The 21,182-nt window shown below is 40.0% G+C and overlaps 1 protein-coding gene across 1 annotated transcript; it reads left to right on the forward strand.

The window, feature by feature from the left end:
• The first annotated feature begins 371 nt into the window (after positions 1–371).
• Positions 372–21,156, forward strand: LOC117455021 (probable acyl-CoA dehydrogenase 6). The gene is made up of 9 exons (XM_034094358.1): positions 372–578; positions 8,536–8,656; positions 13,390–13,519; positions 16,019–16,125; positions 16,533–16,700; positions 16,944–17,117; positions 17,613–17,774; positions 19,469–19,619; positions 20,671–21,156. Exons 1-9 carry the CDS (start codon positions 393–395, stop codon positions 20,759–20,761), a joined length of 1,290 nt encoding a protein of 429 aa, XP_033950249.1. The 5' UTR covers positions 372–392; the 3' UTR covers positions 20,762–21,156.
• Positions 21,157–21,182: the final 26 nt, after the last annotated feature.

Consider the following 21,182-nt stretch of genomic DNA (forward strand, 5'->3'; position numbering starts at 1 on the left):
TTTGTTCTGTGATTCAATCTCTGATGAATAATGAAGAGGAAAAACTCTCTAGGATTTACCAAGAGATTAGCAATGACTACAGAAAATAAAACACATGTGTAATAGTGCAGAAGAAGTATGATTCCCCCAACTTCCTGCCCTATGTTGGGAACCACTACTTTAATAGATTATACACTGCAAGTGGGAGTAAGCTTTTTTCAACTACTGGGTTACACATTATATATTTATCTGGGTATTTCCCTACATGACTGAAGCCGACGGGAAATCAAACATTAGCAACATTACAATTTCCCATTGGGATTAATGTTTTATCGGGAGAAACCCAACATTCAAAGTAGGTGAAAGTTACATTCACAGACTGCGCATGCGCACACAACAAGTTATCAACAGACATGGCGCTGCGTGAAGGAGCTCTCCGTTTAAACCTGCTACTCAACAGCCGTACTTTCTACAAATGCAACTCCTCTGTTGGTGTCCGGTCGTTGTCGGACAATGTGTCATCCAGTGCTCCAGAGATCGCGCGTGACCATTTAATCTACACACAAGAGCACTTTGCATTAAAGGAGTCCCTCAGAAAGGTAACACATGACAGCTAACAACATAGCATCCTTCGGCATTACCATGAAAACAAGGCTATGTTTATCTTTGGTAACAAGGTGACAGGTGGATATATTGTAGTAACCAAGTGTGTTGTTAGAAAGCACGAGTGTTATTTGCTTAAAGTAGCTGTATGACGCAGAGAAGGGCATTATAATGGAAGTCGGTGAGAGGTCACTTTGTTAGCTTGTTATATAGGTACCCTTCATTGAACTGTGGTGGTGTCTGCAGAAGCTGAATGTGTTATGGCTTCACTAATAACAAGTTAAACATACGTTTGTACGCTGCTAACACTGTTGGAAAGCTGTCTTCATCCTCAAATGACTGCACAAACATACATGTTTTTTGTAGTTGCACAGACTCAGTGTTTTTATGACCCATACTACACTCCCACATATCCTACCTGGGTAATGTCATCTCTGCTCTGGCACTGAGATTATTTTAAACTGTGGTTACTTTAGTCAGTTCAAGTTGAGATTTCCTAACATAGGTGTCATGGCAGCAGTCATTGTGTGACAGGGCTGGATGCACAAACTCTGTGCAATGAAGATTAAGTAGTTGTGGTCAAGCCTTACCACAACCCGGAACAATTTAAAAATGAATACTGCAACAAGTTTTTTTAGATATGTTTTGTTGCTTTAAAATGTGTCTCAGAGACTGATGTTGGCTGAACAATATTAGATTAGGTTGATTTGGAGGTCAAAATTATATGTGTTCTTCCTATAAAACGATATTTATATTAGTATGACAGTAAAGTGCTGATAACGTGTGGGAAATGTTCTGATACCAGAGGATTTGGGGACTATTTGTAGACCTAAATACATTTTGACGTGGCTTGACAACTGAGTGGGCCATGACATTCAGAGTGAATCAGCCCTAACTATAAGCTTTATCAAAAAGGAAGGTCTTAAGCACACTCTTAAAAACGGATAGGGTGTCTGCCGCCCGAACACAAACTGGAAGCTGATTCCACAAATGTGGAGCTTGATAAGAAAAGGCTCTGGCTCCCATTGTACTTTTAGAGACTCTCGGAACAACCAACAACCCTGCATTGTTGGAACGCAATGCCCTAATGAATTCTTTAAGGTAAGATGGCGCTTGCCCATTAAGGGCTTTGTAGGCGAGAAGAAGAATTTAAAATTCTATCCTGTGTTCTATAGGGAGCCAGTGTAAGGCAGCCAGAACAGGAGTAATGTGGTCCCTTTTCCTAACTCTGGTCAGTACACGAGCCGCAGCATTTTGAATCAGCTCAAGCAACTTGACTGACTTCTTGGTACTCCCTGATAATAAGGAGTTACAATAATCCAGCCTCGAAGTAACAAATGCATGGACTAGTTTCTCTGCATCGTTTTGAGGCAAGATATGCCTGATTTTTGCAATGTTACGTAGATGGAAGTAGGCGGTCCTTGAAATTGATATATATGTGACATTCTACAGATATGGATTATTTCTTTAGTGTTTACTCTGATGTCTCCAGTAGTATGTAATGCTTTTGTTAGTGACTCAAGCAGCAGTCTATTCTCTATTTGCTTGAGAAAAATGTGGTTTCAAAAACATTTAAAACACTAGGCGAAGGTCTTACTCATGTTTTCTGTTTCCCAGCTTCTTCCACTTAAACTCAGTGTGCCTCTCCTTTTTCTGCTATATTAGTTACTGATTTGTGACATGCAGAGCTTTTATTTTTCAAAAGCTAAATATCAGAAGCTGCAAATTACAGTTGTAAAATATCAAAGCAAGGATTAGTAATCAGCATGACTCATTTGGGATGCATATTACTAGACAGACTTTGGAGACATAGACTGCAGAGATAACAAGTGTCTAATTTAAGGCAGGGAGCGAAGAGGTTGCGGTAAATGGGGGGAAGCTTGTTGTGTGACTAAACCTTTAAAAGGATGCTTGGAGGTTGAAAATAAACGAGCACTGGGAATAATGGGAAGCATGAAAATGTGAAAAGGAAATGCAGAACAATATGTTGGCAGTGCAGGAAAGGGAACTTGAGGTTTATTAAAAGAATTCACTGTAGAGTAGTGTGTGTTTATAGATGCTATACAAATAGGGTTATAGGAAATCCTTTAGTGACTGTCCAGGTCAGATGTTCATTGTGCCAATGTTTCCACTACCAATCTTCTGTTAATGGGTGGGGAGGGCGTAGGGCCACATACAATGTTGTTACATTGGCTGTGTGTGTGTGGCATGATGCTCATTTATAGATTAGACTAACAACTTCCCATATTAAGAAATGAGTCAGGCTTCTAGTCTCCCATATATACAAACCAGCCAAACAATTTGTGTGTGTGTGTGTGTGTGTGTGTGTGTGTGTGTGTGTGTGTGTGTGTGTGTGTGTGTGTGTGTGTGTGTGTGTGTGTGTGTCTGTGTGTGTGTGTGTGTGTGTGTGTGTGTGTGTGTGTGTGTGTGTGTGTGTGTGTGTGTGTGTGTGTGTGTGTGTGTGTGTGTGTGTGTGTGTGTGTGTGTGTGTGTGTGTGTGTGTGTGTGTGTGTGTGTGTCAGCTTCTGACATTAATGAGGACATGGAGTCAATAGAGTTTTCCTGAACACTTCTAGGAAGAGCATCCTCACATGCGGTCTCCCATGGTTTCAGACTTCCCCAACACACACTAAAAGCTATTCTAGGCTGAACACTTTTGGCAGGTGGGCTGTATTTCTTTACTTTGTTTATGTTTTGTGCTACTAGCAACAAATTACCTTTTTATGTTTCCATCCTTTACAATTGGCTTGTGAATAATATAACTTTCTTCTTGCCTGAATACTTTTGACTTAACTGCAAAAAATACCAATATATGACTTAAATCATGCAGCCTTATTCATTCATATGTTGATTTTAAATAGTTTACTCTTGGTTAAAATATACCAGGATTTAGTGATGTTGAGGCCTAGCTGTTCACTGCTTTCTGGTGGTTTAACCTTTTCGATTATGGCTTTGGTAGTTTATTTTCATCTTGCTTGCGAGTGACTTCATTACCAGTATTTCATATATGCTATAAACCCACTAACTGGACACACTCTTTAATGAACTGATTTGATACATTATAAGTTTGATTCCTGCTTTATGAGCATAGTTTCTTCTACATTCACACGTATTGTGATCCATCCTACAGACTGACTGACTTGGCGTCTGAATCTGTCTTTTGCTGATCAATTGAATGATTTACTTGAAAATAAATGTAAGAACATGTACTTTACATTTAATAAGTCATTCAGTAGATCTAGAACTCGGCAGCCCTGTTAACCATTTGCAACATTGCCTCATGTAAAAAAAAAGATATATATAATACAACCAGAGAAATCACTGAGAGCTGATTTATATCACTACAGTGAAGAATGTCACATTTTCCGAACCTACAGAAATTGACAAAATGTCTTGATAATATTATATATGGTCCTAGCTCTAACAAATAGTGTGTTAAGTACTAAAATCTATATATATGTATAAAAGAAAACCCATTTTAACGCAATGGTTAGGGTTGGTTGAGAGAAGCCCAGTCTTTATGTATTGTGCCAGTCTGGGCATTTTGTAAGACCAGGGGCCTATACTACGAAGCTGGTTCAACCTAACCTGGATATGTTTGAGTTAGCCGGTTGGCCTAATCCAAAACATACGCGCTCTCGCTAAACTGTACTACGACGCTGGTTATCAAGTGGATCGCTCAAGCCAGCCGTGTCCTATCTAGTTTGGTGCGCGTTCACATGAAAGGGGTGGTATTTGGAGCATTCGACCAATCACAAACATGGAGAAGCGTACTGACAGCGCAGCGTCATACTTCCTGAATGAAAAGTGAACTTTAATACTAGTCAAAAATGAAGAAGTTAAACTTTAAACATCCATGACTTAAACACTTTATCCAGGATAAAAGCCACATAGCTGCATCTGCAAGGTGAATACAGCTGGAAAAAGTGTTTGAATGCGTACATTAACAGGTTTATGATATCACTGCCCCGTCTAAAACACGATCTGACTTCAATTACATTTGTCTCGAGTGTTTCGTCAACTTATGTGTTGCTTAAAATAATACTTCTGCATACAGTATGTGACACTGTGAGTGTTGCACGGCCAGATACGGCTCAGCTGACTCAGATAAGGAGATATATGATACATTATGAAGTGATATGCCGCGGACTGTACTTAATGTACTCTGATCCGGTTACTTATGTTGTGGCCGATATTTAAGTAAGCTTTCTTAACGCTAATGTTATAATAGTCAGATTGCTCTGAAGATGGAGGTGATATTCTATTCATGTTCACGTTCACACAGTCGGTGATTTTTGCCGGCCGTCTTTCCTGCGACTGCAGTTTTTCTGTATTTCCTTTCTCCTGTAATATGACTTGATCGCTTTAAACTCCGCACACTGAGCTCTGATTGGTCAGCAGGCAGTGCTTTCACTGAGTTGAGCTCTTAGCCTGCAACCTAACCTGGTCCCGACCAGAGTTGGGTGTAACGCGTTACTGTAATAATATTACTTTGTCGGTAACGGAGTAGTGTAACGCGCTACTTTTATAATCCAGTAATCACACTACAGTTACTAACATTGCCCCGACACGCGTTACTTCGTTACTTTCTAAAATCAGTCATAATCAAACCTCAACAAACACCTGCAAAGAACACATGCTAGGTGAAGCTAACGCACATAGCTGTTGTTTATTTATATCACACACACGTAGTTCTTCTTCTCTGTTTTCCGGTTGTTGCTTGTTTTGAATGACGAATACACACTACCGCTGACTGCTGGTAAGGAGAGTTATTGCCACTCACGCATGCGCAGTTCGTACGTGCTCGGCTGAAGTCTGGCTCCAGTGCAACACATGGCCAACACGCAGGAGAACACGCCGACGCAACAGCGTGAGCAGAGATAGACTGCGCAAAATATACAGATAGCAGGAGACAGAGGACAGCCACGTTCAGATAGCAGGAGACAGAGGACAGCCACGGTCAGATAGCAGGAGACAGAGGACAGCCACGGTCACATAGCAGGAGACAGAGGACAGCCATGGTCAGATAGGAAAACATTCAGGAGCTATCTGGATCAGTCTTATGCGACAATGGAAACTGAACTAAAGAGAACATTTGAAACTTTAGCAGTCTGCGTGATCTGCCTGTAGGGAGGGGCGGGCCGGCCCTGCGAGTAAAGTAACGAGTAAAGTAACTAATTACTTTATGTAGATAGTAACGAAGTAGTGTAATAAATTACTTTTTTTTAAAGTAATATGTAATATGTAATATATTACTTTTTTTTAGTAACGACCCCATCTCTGGTCCCGACCAGGTTAGCTGCTTAGCATATATTACCATGGAGATCTAGCCTGCTAAAAAGAGAACCAGCTTCGGATGACCGGAAAGCCGGAGTTTTCCCTGAATTTAACCGGCTAAGCGAAAATCCTGCTTCGCAGTATACCCCCCTGATGATCTTGACCCTGTCCTTGACGGTGTGATGATTGTTCTGGTATGCAGCACAAATAGTCCACAATAGAGATGTGGACATACTCCCGTCATGACCTTTTGGTTTCCCTTTCCAGCAGCTTCTCATTCCTCCCTTTTCCTCACATGATTCGACCTTTGAAACCGGACGAGTTTATTGCAGGTTAAAGGGGACCAGTTTTTTCTTGTGTTGGACGTTCATTTAGCTGATTCATACAGATTTTAAAAAGCTAGTTATTTACCCCATATATCTTTTGAAAGTAGTTCCTGTCTTCTGTTTTGAGCAGTGAAAACATGATGTCCATGTTTTCTGTCCGCCTCGTATTCAGATATTCCTCAGCCACTGTGTTTTTTTTGGCTGTCCGACTGGTTGTGTGTTTTGGAAAGACAAAATGAGTGTGTATCACTTTTGCAATCCTGGAAAAAACCTGTTAATTCTTCTTCAGCACTGTTTTTTTTAGTTTGAATGGCAAAACACGGGTCTTATCCTCATTGCTGGTTGTGCTTTCACTCTCAGGCAGACATTGAATCTAAACTGCATGAAAGAATGATCAAATAGCTTTTATATTTCACAATCCACTATATTTCAAATGGCTCATTAAACTCCTTTCATTGGCCCACGCTTGGAGCTGGTGTTTCCTATTTCCATTAGCTACCTATTTTTGATTTAATCACTACTTTTCATTGGCTTTACCCTCCATTTAGAGCATATTGTGGAGCAGATTATAATGGGGAACCAGGGTCCATTAAAATAGTTGATGCATTGAAGTAAATAAAACCAATAAAAAGCTGTTGTTTATATAATTCTGGCACACAAGTGCAAATCCATTTGTTGGAGGACATTTTAATTTTAGTTGGAGAAGCAGACAAGGCAGGTCACAGCTCATATATTTCATTTTCTAATTTATTTGGTTATCATATTAGCAGGTAAAGCACAAAATACCAACATTATTTTGCAGAAACGGTTGTTGACGTCCCGTGCACTAAAGCTTCCTGTTGACAAAGCCTGCTGTTTAAGGTTGAATTGTTATAAGAATTGTCAAGAAAATACAACATGAAGTTTAATCCACACTATAGATCCACTGCCTATCCTGTGTGAATTCCAGTAGAAATAGCACCGTATGAGTGTCTCAATAGATTCATAAGTGCTTCTCCAGCTGTGGGCCACTTCCAGGTGCTCGAAATGAGTCACGGCACTTAGTCCAATGTCAGGCTGCAAACCTGCGATTCACTCCCTGTGGATCTTTTGAGCATGACTCACCTAACCAGTCACTAGTGATAAACACTGATAAAGCACAAAGCAATTCAATTTGGCGTAGAGACAAAAGAGGCTCTCACTGTTCAAGATTATTATGTAAAATTCTGTGACGAGATTACCAGAATCTATTTGTCCTTAAGTCATTATTTTTTGAATTAGGTCTGAATCAAATTAGCGAAAAGCTGGTTCATTTAGAGATATATAAGTTATCAAATTCAGATACTGTATCAGCCGGTTAATGACATTCACCTCCTATAGAGAGAAAATCATTCATTAACCACAACTGCACACATATTTTATTTGTTCCTCTCTTACGTATATATTAAAGTCGCCTTTCATTTCCAGGCGGCTGTCTATGCCAGTGGCTGAATAGATAAAGTGACTGCCAACCCAGAAGGAATGTCATCCGTGTGGTTTCAGTACTGCACTTTATTTTTGCATTATGGTCTAAATATTACTTTAGAGGTTTTTCTCTCCTGCCAAGAATAAAAATGCCGGAGGAAACCGATCATTAAAAAATTGGCTTTTGAATGGCTGAATGCAAAGCTGTCGGCACAATACCAACAACTTCAGTCATCTCCATCAGTGTCAGCTCTTAAAAACCAATCATCCCCAAAACCCTCAGTGTAATTTGCAATGCAAGTTGTTTTGGACAACTTGGGTTACCATCATTTTTTACTGGATTCTGTTGTGCTTTAGTTTTTAGTGCTATTTTTCCGCTCCCAAATGCATAGATTGGGATTAAGGCCAAACCCATGCCATTGTTTTATCAGCCTGCAGCTGTCATATTGTGTGTCACAAGCCAAGCCTTGGTTATCAGTAGGGGACTGATAACATGCATATGAAGAAAATAGCATGCCTTGCTTGTCATTCTAACAGATTTCCCATGTATTACAATTCTCCAGCCTGCTCTCTATTCATTGACATAAAACCTTTCAATGCTGTCTGCTGAAGATAGATTACATAGATTTAAATAGAGATGTGCACTGCACCGCAGGAAACTCGTGTATGTATAACAGTCATTGTGTGTGTGTTCATGTATGTGACAGGAGATAAAATAGCCGGGCTGTCATTCCTTGTCGTACAAAGAGGGTAAAAAAAAGAAAGAAGTCAAGGAAATATGTGCATTTTGGCATGGTAAAAATGCACAAATATGCGTGGTTATGCTTCAAATTCACCATGATAAACAAACAAACAATATCAGAAACATACAGTAACATATCTGTACCTTATTGTGTTTGTGTTCTAGATCATTGACCAGGAGATCAACCCCCACGTGGAGCAGTGGGAAGCAGAAGGCATATTTCCAGCCCATAAAGTCTTTAAGATCTTAGGAAATGCTGGCTTTCTCGGGGTCAACAAACCAGTTGGTAAGAGTGTATTTTATTAAACATTCATTTTCATACACAGAACGTTTGGGTGACGCAGTTGCTTGTTGTCCAAGATAAAGTTCACCACTTCTGTTCTTGGGGATTTTTGCATGACGTTGAGTGAGTATGTTTGGATTCCTGTGTCGTCTTCAGGTCTGTAATTGACTTACTGTGCCTCCTGGGATAAGATCCAACTACTCCACTTGAATCATAAAAAAGGAATTCAGGATTAGCTAAATGCAAGTGTTTTTTGTAATAAACATTAAGAAAGATTTCTGAACAATTATAACGGTGTCATTAATTTAGTGAGTGTTTCCGGGTGGCATTATCTGTAGCAGAGTGGTTAGGGAAAAGGTCGGTTTGATAAAGGGAGGTTTTGGCGCAGTGGTTAGAGTGTTGATCATCAGATCAAGGGGCGTTGGTGAACTCCAGTTTGAAACCCGCCTCGGCCCCCACTGCGTCAGGCCGGTGTGTCCTTGGGGCTAGACACTGTACCCGCATCTGCTCCTGTGGGTAATGTCCTCAGTATTGACATTTACATGTGTAAGATGTAATTGTAAAGCGCTTTGTGCACCTGCAAAAGCACTCTAAAAATGTAATCCATTATTATAAAGAGACTCAGAAGCCTTTTTACGTAAGTGAAGAAGATAATAATCCTGCGGGGAAACGATTAGCTTTTTTATGCTTTTATATTGAGAAGTAAAGAGAATAAAACTGTTAAAAAACAGAGATGTTTGGCATATGTTTGCAACATGTATCCATGGCTCTGGAAGTGTTTAAGGGGCATTTTCTGGCTCAGACCTTGAGTCTATTTGTACTCTAGGGCATTTTAGTTTGTAATCCATTCAAATATGACAACAGATTAATAACCTGTGCCTCAGTCCACATGATATATGTTGTTGGGCTGTGCTGTTTCTGTTGCCACTGCAAAACTCCCATGATAAATCAGTAACATATCTTAAGACCTTGCCTTTAAGGATTTCATTTTTAATCCTAGAACACATGAATACAAGTCACTCAGAAACATATTTCAGTTGTGGTTAGAATAGTTCTGTGGGGATGGGTGAATCAAAGAGTGACCATCTCCGCTTCAAGGAGCATGTGGCATTACTTTCTCACAGCTGTAGTCGCTTCCCATTCATTTTCCCTTTGTATCTCAGCCATACATTATAGTCGCTCAGCTTTAGAAATGTTCCCACTGTGTTGATGGGTGCGGGTGTCACAGCAACATCCCACAACAGCTGTCTGCTATATTATATATCCCATTTCCAGATGTGTACCCAGCTGTGTCCCTGCTGGGGTAAGAGATGGAGCGGTATAAGTTCTGCAAAGTTAAGGACCGCAAAATAGTTGTGTGTGAAATCATTCTGAATACATAAAGGGATTTGTATGGCAAATGTTTGACAATCAACTGCAGAGATTTATAGTTTAAAGTAATTTCATATTCCCTTATTATTTCCCGCTGTAATAGATTTATTTATCTCGCTAACTTTTCCACTTCTAATCTTTGTCTTGTGTTTTGTTGTGCTACAGTATTATAGCTGTTCTTCCATTGGATGCTGAGAAAAACAAAATGTGTGAACAATAATGTTGAGCACTGAGCTCGGTGAAGAGGATTGCGCCACAGGCCTGTAGGTCAAAGAAAAGGAATTAAAATGTGCTGAGTAGACGAGAGATAAGGATTAGTTGGCAGGATTAGAGATGAGATGCAGCTCAGAGGAAGACACTCTGCATTATCAGGTGGATTACCTGAGGTAAATGTGTAAAAACAAATGTCTGGGTTGCAATGTTTCAGTATGCATTTACCTCTCACACTTGCACTACTGATTCTCGTCTTTACAACGAAAAATGGAAAAGCCTTCCAAATAATGCCAATAAAGGCTAAATATTACAGTATTCATAAAGACTGAGCTCAGTATTGAATCTGGCATCTATTGATCATCCTGCCACATTTGGCTTGATATCTGAAATAATTCTAGGAGTTAAGTCGCCATGGTATTATATGTCTTTGGGAAAGTGTGCAGTGTACAACTAGACGTCCCCTCCCCTGACTAATGGAGCAGACTCTTAAAGAATTCTGCTTTGAGTTAATTCATTTAGAGGCTCGATTTACAGGAATGGGGATTTAGGAGTCTGGCCAATGGAGAAATGATTAATCAGGTGGAATGTGAGAATAACTCCAAATACAATCAAAACAATCTCCTACAAACAAAGTTTATTTTTTAAATAAAGCATGTAACACGTGGTGAACTCATTATGTACTTACAATATATAAAAAGGTTTTTGGAGAAGACATATGGCACCCTTAATCGGACCAAAACCTTCTTCTTACTTGTCCTTTATTTTTATTCTCAAAACAGTGCACATGTTCACACCTTTGCTATCGCTGTGACAAATCTGTTCACAGACAGATATATAAACACCTGGTGGAAGGTGTTTCCAAGACCACATTGTGTAGATGACACACACTCAGACCCTCAGGGCAAAAAGGGTTATCCAGTTCATTCTCAGTGATCCTCTGTGGGCATGGATGACTTAAAATACTGGGAAAACAGCACTATCAGTGGACTTAATGGATTCAGGCCAAGCAACAAAGTTAACACTCCTGTTTACAGCTTTGGAGATATCCAGCACATCCCTTTATTTAATCCCCTGACATGAACACTCAACACATAGTTTTCACTGTTTCCATGTACAAGGAAAGGCACTAATAACATAAAAAACAGAGAACAGGAAGTTTTCCTAAGGCAGCCACGTTGAGGGAGAAGACAGAGATGACCCCTGGCTCCCTGCCTGTTTTCCTCTGCTCTGAGAGAAGTATCCGCTGCTCACACCATGGCAATGGCCTCTTGTGTCCTGCCTGACAGATAGACCCTGGCGGCCTGCATATTTTTTCCTTTAACATATTTTTGCTACTAATATTTTGAAAAATAACCTGTTGGAGAGTTGTGTGTCAAGGCTGTTGCCCTTTCTCACGATTACTACTTCTATGCATGATAGTTACTTTTCAGATGTTATAGTATATCACATTGTGTTAGTGATGCATGCATTCATGGGTTGACTAATAGTGCAATTACACCTATGTCTATTGTAGTAAATATACCGAATTATCATGGATCTAAGCTAACGGCAGTGATTCATCGGCAATCTCTCCCATGTTGTCATCCCCGATTTACCATCACTTGTGTCCTTGAGCAAATAAGATGGAAAACAGTGTTTACTCGACATATGCAGTGTCTGCATCTTGAAATGTTCTCATCTCGATCCTTCAATATGAGCTTCATATGGAGCTCCACCCGATGAGAACCTAGCTGAGGAACATCTGGTGTTCAGTCGAAACACATGTGTAAAGGATTGACATTTGTGACAGAATCGTGTTTGTTTTTCTCCTGCTTGCTTGTTCAACCAGACAGCCTGCTGTTTTGCTTAAAGTGGGATAAACCTTGGTGCTTCCCTTGGTCCACATTATCCACCGCAGGGTTTCCAGCGCTCAGAGACTTATCGCTGCACAGCTGCACCTACTTCCTCTTATTTTAGACTCCCCTACTCCCTTGTTTTTGCTGGTCCCACTAATAAATGTCCCTCTCTCCCTGTCCCCATTTATTGTGCTCTCTTTCTTCCCCTCCCTGTGTCTCTCTGACAGTCTGCCAGACGGCTTTCCGTTATTCGATAACTAGCCTGACAGGTGATATTAAACCACTATGCTGGAGTGCAGGCCTCCATGTGGTAAACTCGCTGATAGTTATTCATTGTCAGTCAGTTTTAGTATCCATCATCCAGTACCTGGCATACTGCATTTAGTCAAGGAAAAACCAGGATATTGACGACCCCTTCACAAATGTCTTGTTACTTATGGCTGACTTGGCGTTATCATCAAGAGATTTGTCCTAGATGAATAACTGTCAGATTACATTTGCTAGCATTGGATGATAATGTCAACACAAATTCACTACAAACAGACTTCAATTTCGTATTGTTTTTGTTTTGAAAGGGTCTGAATGTGTGTGTGTTCGACACTAATGACTTAAAAAGAAACGCAGAATAAAAGCGAGCACATTAGCTAGCTAAGTTCCACTTAGAAAACTGAGTATATTAGTATTAAAAAAACACCCTATTCATTTCACAATAGATGCTCCGACTGATGATGAAAGGCAGAGGAAAGGAAAATAGATGGCTCTATGAGGATAACTGACAGAAAGTGGTGTTTTAAACATAGTTTATAGTGCACTGTTCAACTCCATTAAGGTCTTTGCAAATGCCTCTACTGCCAGAATACAAGAAATAGACATCAATTTAGATATTCTTTTCAGTAAATGGGTTGTTTAAGGGAACAAAAGTGTGATATACTAAGCCAAAGAGATGAGATGACTGTCACCTTGCTGCTGACCTCTCGGCAGTGCTTTTTACACGTAATTACAGAAAGCGCAATTAATGATAACATCCTGTAATTAATTTGAGTGCATGCTTCGGTGCCAAGGGTTCAGAATATGGGTGTGTACAGAAACATGTTAGGCAGCGAGGTTATTACAGAGATAATGGGTAAGATGGTTTTTTCAAGGCTAGTTTAAGAGTACAATTAAGTGATGGGTTATTTATGTCCAAACAAACATTTCGAAGCCGTTCTTCACATTGGTAAAGGTCCACTTTTCTTTTCTAATGAACATATGGAACACAATTGTCTACACCAGTGCATCGATCTGTCCTTGAAGGAGTGTGTGTTTTGTCCCGTGCAGAGTATGGAGGCTTGGGTCTGGACTACAGCTACAGTGTGGCAGTTGCAGAGGAGCTGGGCCACATCCGCTGCGGAGGCATCCCCATGGCGATCGGGGTGCAGACTGACATGACCACTCCTGCACTGGCCAGGTACCTTCCCATAAACAAGGACATTTGTTTTTTTTACGAATCTGCTGATATGGGTCTTACTGTAGGTGAGCGAAATTCCCATTAGTTTGGGTTAGAGACACGTCACTGTACACAGGGCTGCCAACACTCACGCATTGAGCGTGAGAGTCACGCAATTAACCCATATCTCACGCACTCACGCCACACTTGCCTTTCCTCGCGCTAACTTTTCGTCCAAAATAAATGTTTATAAAAATAAAGTGAAGGAACAGCAAACCGAGCGGTCTACGAAATGAGACAGTCTTCTGGCTTAGTTCAGTAAAGTTGGAACGATATTGGGAGATTCTGATTTCACGGATCAATAACTCATGAACAAAACGTTATTCAGACACAAATGACGTCTCCTAAGTACCGTGGTAAGGTTGACAACGAACTACAATCACATTTTGAAAGAAACAAAAAGCCAATACGCGCCGTCCTCCGAGCTGGACACATTACATTGGTCTCTATCTGCAGCCGGAGAAAAAACTAGTGCTCAGGGACCGTCTGCAAAGTGCAACTCCGAAAAAAGAGAATACAATAATATTCAATCACTATTATACAGCTTATTACTACCAAACTCACTACACACATCAATAGTCTCCTGTTGCTCATACTACAGTACAGCAAGGAGTTTGGAAGAATATGCTTTTGAATAATTTTGGGGAATATTTCAAATGTAAAATCTTCAATAAATATGGCATCATCTTAAATAACTTTACTATTATACAGTATATTTCTACCAAACTCACTATTTGCATTGTTGTTGTTAGCATCTGGTTAGCTTAACGGATATTAGAAGCTGTTTCTCAAACAATGAGAGGGAGAGCTCTCGAGAGATAACTACAGCTCAGTGAGGGACTCTCTGTTTAGATAGTTAACTTTAGTCTAGTTATCTCAGTGGGTCTCAAACGGTTTGGTCACCATTTATGAGAATAAATGAAAAACAGTGAAATACTATATGACAGTAAAACAAGAATACAGTTTAAAAGGTGAGTGATTTGTAAAATATCCATAAAGAAAAAGAAAATCCATGTACAGTTCTATTTCATATGGGTGTTGAGAGATGTATCCATAAATTCATTTTGCTCTCAAAGTGCACCAGGTTGATGCATTTAACTTCAATATTTAAAATATATATATATCTTCCCGGGGGAGAATGCCCTCGGACCCCCCTAGAGGAGGTGAGGACCCCCCCCCACTTATAAAATAGCACGTTACCTCTGCTCACCCATATACGCCATTGTATATGCTGAAATGAAACCCTAGTTTGTACATGTTCAATACATTTGTAACACTGTACACATGAACGTTTCTTTTTTCGGTTCACCAAAAAAAAATCTCACTCCAAGCTGAACTCAAATGTTGGCAGCCCTGCTGTACACTTAGCTTTACTTATCTCCCTCCACCTCTGCATTTTTCTTATCAGAAGGACAACTAATGAGTGACTCAGGCTACAATACATTCTTTAAAAAGTCTCCCTACATGGACATCTTTTATAATGAGGCTATAAAAAGCTAGCATAACTTGCTATCCCTCACTGATTAGCACATAGAATGTATGACATGGATTACCCTGCAGTTATTACCTTGTGTTTGAAGCTGGAGTTTTTCAAATCAAACCAATGTCTTAGCAATAAAGGAAGCATCGCTACTTCAGACATTTTAATTATTTGTTCCAGCTTTACAGACATATCTATCTCGTTCTTTCACCCCTCAGCTTTTCTTAGCTTGTGTTTATTTGGTGCATTTATATTGGTCTATCATTGACAACAATTAATTTAAAGACTGCACTCTTTAAAAAGCAGTGAATTGCACTTAAGGCACTTAAAGTCATGAAGCAAGAATGTATGTTATAGACAGTGCTACAAATGCTATAACCAAATCCACATCCATATTATTTTTACTGGTTATATGGACATTTCTACAAGTATTTCTCAATTGTAAATATAATTATGACCAAATGTATTTTGTCCAGGCCCTATTTAACTGGGCATCATGTGTTAGTGGTTATACCAAAGTTAAACTCCCTTGAGGGTATTGTTATTTGTGTAATTGGTAATTGTTTGTCTCACGCATGTAGGGCCTTGGCTTGTGATATTGTTCTGCTTCTAAACAGCTGCTGGTTACAAAAGACAGACTTAAGTTGAACAGACTGTATGAGCCTCCGGAGTTTAATTTGGGGATCCACACTAGCTTGCAACGAGGTTGAAGTGCTAAGAGAGCCGCAGAAAAAAAGAATACCATTGGAGCTTCAGGATAAGACTCCCTCCTCTGTCCCACTGGAAATGTAATTGCCTCAAACATGGCAGTGCTGTTTGCACACAATCTACTGCTCTACAGTACAAAAAAAGTTTCACACAACTTTTATTAGACAGTAGCCTGACCATGAAGTCTGTAGAAAGTACTGTAATGTCAGAAAACTTAGGGAGTGCTGTATTGTTAGTTGATTAAATAGTTATTTATTAATGTGTGTTTGCAGGTTTGGCTCAGCTGAGCTAAAGCAAGAGTTTCTCCTTCCCTCCATCATGGGGGACAAAGTGGCGTGCCTCGGAGTCAGTGAAGTCGGAGCCGGCTCTGATGTCTCAAGTACGTCTCTCCTTCATCGATCACATACTTTCCTTTTTAGCTTCTGAAGGACCATTTTAAATTAGCTCAGGCTGCGGAAATAATGGAGGAGCCAGAAATCAGCAGTCTTACAATCAATCTGGCACTAATGTTCTCTCAGGGGACAAGGGTCCCATGCTGTACATTCTGTATTTAGGCCAAACTTCATAACTTTGTGCATTTTTGTATTAGTATGTATTATGATTCACACTTAGACTTAACACCAGCTTTAAACTTTAGACTGGTGTGTCTTTTCTGCTCCTAAATGTGGTTTTATTTCTTAGATTATTCATCCGTTGAAACTTTTCATTTAACCTTATGTCCTTCCACTCATCTTCCCAATTTCCCTCTCTCCTTCCATTTACACACTCCACCACACATCGATTCAGATATCATGACCAAGGCAGTGAGAAAAGGCGATGAATATGTGATCAACGGGGGAAAGATGTGGACCACCAACGGTACCCAGGCAGACTGGATATGTCTGCTTGTCAACACCAGTGATGGCTCCCCACACAGGAACAAGTCCCTCATCTGTGTGCCCATGAACCTGCCAGGTAGGGGTCTGTTTGCTATGTGTGTGTTTTCCATTCAAAGCAGAAGGCCTTTCACATTCATCTTTTGTGATTCAAGTAGATTTAAAAACAGCCCTCAAATTGAAGTGTTTGTCCGTCCTACTAAAACATATTATATTCCCACATTTTACCACAAAATCCCTCTCTTCAGAAGGTCCTTATCCGGTCTATGGATACTAGCATTTGTTATTATAAGTGTGCTGTTTCCTGTCCTCCCCTCTGTAGGAGTACAAATCGCTCGCAAGATTGAGAAACTCGGCATGTGGTCATCGGATACGGCTGAAGTGTTCTTCGATGACGTTCACGTGCCCTGCAAGAACATCATTGGCCAGGAAGGCATGGGCTTCACCTATCAGATGCTTCAGTTCCAGGAAGAGAGGCTCTGGGCAGTGGCCAATAGTGAGTGAGCCCTTCTTACAGCTAATCTCTCACTACCCCAAGCAATATCCAGTAATCAGACTTCATTTTGTACTACTTTTTCACTTCATCCTTCACTCCCCCCTGTTTTTTTACTAAATCTCATCCACCCCACACAGATCGAGCAGTAGATTGGACAGATTATAATACTGGATCATTTCCGTTTCCAAGAATTTGGGAGTTTTAGTCACTTAATATAAGCCATTCATCTTCTGTAGTAAAGCAGATGTTTGCTTTTGTTATTGGTTTGCAAACATGCATAAATATTTTCTTGGGAAGAACTTGTAAGAAACGACTTCCGAGAAGGGAAAGTTGATATGCTTCTATTAAATCTGAGGCGTCTTGCCTGTCAAACATGTGTGCATTATATCATAAATCAGAAACACAAATGAGAAGCAAGCACAGACATGCATGCAGTTCAAGTGGCAGCATCAGCATTCGTAGTAATTCTCTATCTCTCTATCTTTACACCTCCAGTCTTGACCATGATGGAGAACATCATTCAGGAGACCATCCAGTACACGAGGCAGAGGAAGATCTTCAAGCGGCCGGTTCTCCACCACCAGTCGGTTCACTTCAGGTTGGCCGAGCTGCAGACTGAGGTGGAGCTGCTGCGCGCTCTCCTGCACAGCGCTACAGGTGGGCTCACTTTACATACAGACATGTGAACCATAATGATAGCTTGGTAGTGTTTGCTGCAGCCGCTGAATGACCTTTTGTCCCTCTCTATTCTTAAGGCACATCAATATAGTATTATACTGTACATATATGTTGTTTTCAAATATGTGTGTTTCTGACTTGTATTAGTGATGATGTTGTTGTTTTAAAGGTCCCCTATTATACTGTTTTTCCTTGGTTGGTGATTGGCTAATGGTTACACAAGCCAAACAAATCGTTATGACATCATAAAGTGGCCAAAATCTGATCAGCTCATTTTCAGACAGGTTTTTATAGAAATGGATCAGGACAAAAAGAGAGAGAATCTTTTTTCCTGAAACATTCATAATCTCTTTACACAGAGGGGACACATGTTGATGTAGAAAAGACATGGAAAAGTGGATTTTGCATAATAGGTGTCCTTTAACATCTGTCTCTTCTTTACATGCATAATTACACCTTTGGCTATGTTTGCCTTTATTTCAAATCCAGATATTGCATATCCAACAGACTTGCTTAGATGTGCAGTATTTTAAGAAAATTCTTCCGAATAAATGCATGTAGCTGTCCTTGTGGCTGGCACTCAATACATTAGATAAGACTGAAGACTCGATATGGAAGGCCACGGTTCACTCTGCAATGCAAGAACAATGAGAATGCCAAACCAGCCTTGAGTTTGTAATATGTACAATGCAGCAGGTTGGGTTAGAAGATAAAGGGAACAGTGCTGGCTGGAGAGTGATGTGCTAGCTTAGTAGTGATAAGGTAACAGTAAACAACAATATGGCTGGCTGGCTGTAGACAGAACAGTGATTACTTGGCATCAAAATGGCTCGCTGCTATATTTCTGAAACAACAAGAATTTCCTGGATAAGTTGCCCGAACTGGTGAGTTTTACTCAAGTTTAGGTCTCTGCTTTGTAAAGAAGATATTTTTTTGTTATTTTCACAGGCATCAAGAGCTATTCTAATTTATTCTTCCCTGTGTAATACCATTATTTATGTGTTGATGAATTAATCTCTTAGCATACATTTCAAACTTAAGGACACTCAAGACAGACAGGAGGAGCTCAAGGTATCAAACGATGAATGGCTCTTACACACTGCAGTTGTTTTTGGCATAACTTCAAAACCCACCTGAAAAACTGGCTCATACCCACTTGTTTCAAAATACATCACTAGTGCTTTAGAATACGAGGGTGCATCTGGCGGGCGTGTGTTCAAGGTCTTGTGATTTTCTCCTCGTGTTTGTAACCACTTCATTGGCGGCCAGCTTTGAGTGAATTCTAGCTCATCCGATTTGCTTGCCCAGAAACAGATGCAAGCTTGCATCTGTTTGGCACAGGTAGATAAACACACACACACACACACACACACACACACACACACACACACACACACACACACACACACACACACACACACACACACACACACACACACACACACACACACACACACACACACACACACACACACACACACACACACACACACACACACTTCTTTACACATTTCAACAGGAAATAAACAGCTCACACATGTTTTCTCTGGAGGGTAGGTAGAGAAATAATAGAGGTTAGCATCATTTGTTTACGGTCTTTGTTTTCCTCCTCACATTCTTTATAATGCCTTTGTACCCACCTTCTCATGCATATTTTCTTTATTTTTTTGCAGCATTGTACATTAAAGGCAATGACGTCACCAAGCTGGCATCCATGGCCAAGTTAAAGGGGGGCCGCCTGGCCAGGGAGGTGGGCGACAGCTGCCTCCAGTTTTGGGGAGGAATGGGCTTCACCAGTGACGTGCTGGTCAGCAGATTTTACAGGTGAGTCTAGTAATGTTCACTGATCTGGTTTTTTAAATGAGTTTCCTGTGTTTTCCAGTGATTTATAGCATTTACCACAATTCAATTATGTTTACCCTTGTATTGCATTTTTCATCTCATCCAAGAAAATATATTATATTTGGCTGCCAAGTATGCTTTTTTAGAGGGTATAATGTTTCCATGGTAAGAGCAACCTCACCAGTTGGCAGGAGCTAGATAAAGCTTGTGGTCCATGTCTTTTTTAAAGAAGAGTTAAACCAGATGGTGAAAATCAGATTGAGTGATGGCTTCTACATAAACATAGCATGTACTCGAGTAATAATAGTCTTTGAAAGCACACAATTAGACTTAGTCTCTGTTGGGCTTCGAGTATCCTCAATTTTTATACAGTGTTCAATCAAGTAACACTGTTTCACTCAGATTCTTTTAAACCTTATGTTATGCTGACATCTACTGATGGGGCAAATAATGCAGCGGAACGAGGGTTCAGGATGCACGACCGTGAAAAACCTGATTGAAGCCATTGTTCATGTGAAAGAAATGTTTAAGTAATTTAAGTTAGAAAGGAAACTCCTTTTTTTGTTTTTTTTGACATTTTTGATAAACAGTATCACATGTTGGTTAACGAAACAAATGACTTCGTACATGAGGCTTACTTCAACATTTGTCCTCATTCACAATGTATTTTAAGGTAGTCTCCTCAATCTACCACGTATTTCTCAGTCCTGTTCTTCGAACTTTAAAAGAAATGCGTTTGTAGGATGCCACGTTTGTCAACTTTGTGATCCATCCCTGAAAGTATGGCTCCCTCTCTCAGTATACTTTTCTTTTCCATAATTATACTGGTCTGAATGAAGTCCTTGGCTCCACAGTGAGATGTCATTTGTGGATCACAAGAATGACAGAAGGACCAACAGAGCTCAAAGTTGGTCGTGGAAAATGTCTTTCATATGTTCATGGAGCTTTTAGACAATACTTTTGAGTCATGGGAAAATTCAAGAGGAGTCAGTGTTGTCTCTGACTGTTTGTATATCTCTGGTCCTTTCTACAGAGATTCCAGGTTGATGTCGATTGGTGGAGGCGCTGATGAGGTTATGCTGGGAATCATCTGCAAGTACATGGACACACTTCCCAAGAACTGATGCAATCACCACCTACTGTGCTGCTGATATTGTGCTAATCACTTACAATGAACCACTTAACACAAACACCCAAGTGCAGTATGTTAAGATGCTTGACATATGTAAGCATGTTAGTTTTGCATTTGATTGTTTTGACTGAACTGTATGTAGTTCAAAAGACATTTAAACACACAGAATAATGAAGCTCCTGTTTTGTTTTCATGAACATATAAATGTGAACTTTCTAATTGTATTGCTATGTGATGAGTCAGTTAAGACTAAATCTATTTTTATAGAATAGGCGAAGAAAAATAAGGTGCTAGAACTTGTACAATAAATATCACAATAAATAATATGCCTTTTTGTTTGTGTCAACGACAAATTTATAAAAATAATAAAAGAACCAGTTCAATTTTGTATGTATTCGGCAGATTTTCTCAGT

This window comes from Pseudochaenichthys georgianus, chromosome 11 (genome assembly GCF_902827115.2).
Source record: "Pseudochaenichthys georgianus chromosome 11, fPseGeo1.2, whole genome shotgun sequence".
Taxonomy (NCBI): domain Eukaryota; kingdom Metazoa; phylum Chordata; class Actinopteri; order Perciformes; family Channichthyidae; genus Pseudochaenichthys; species Pseudochaenichthys georgianus.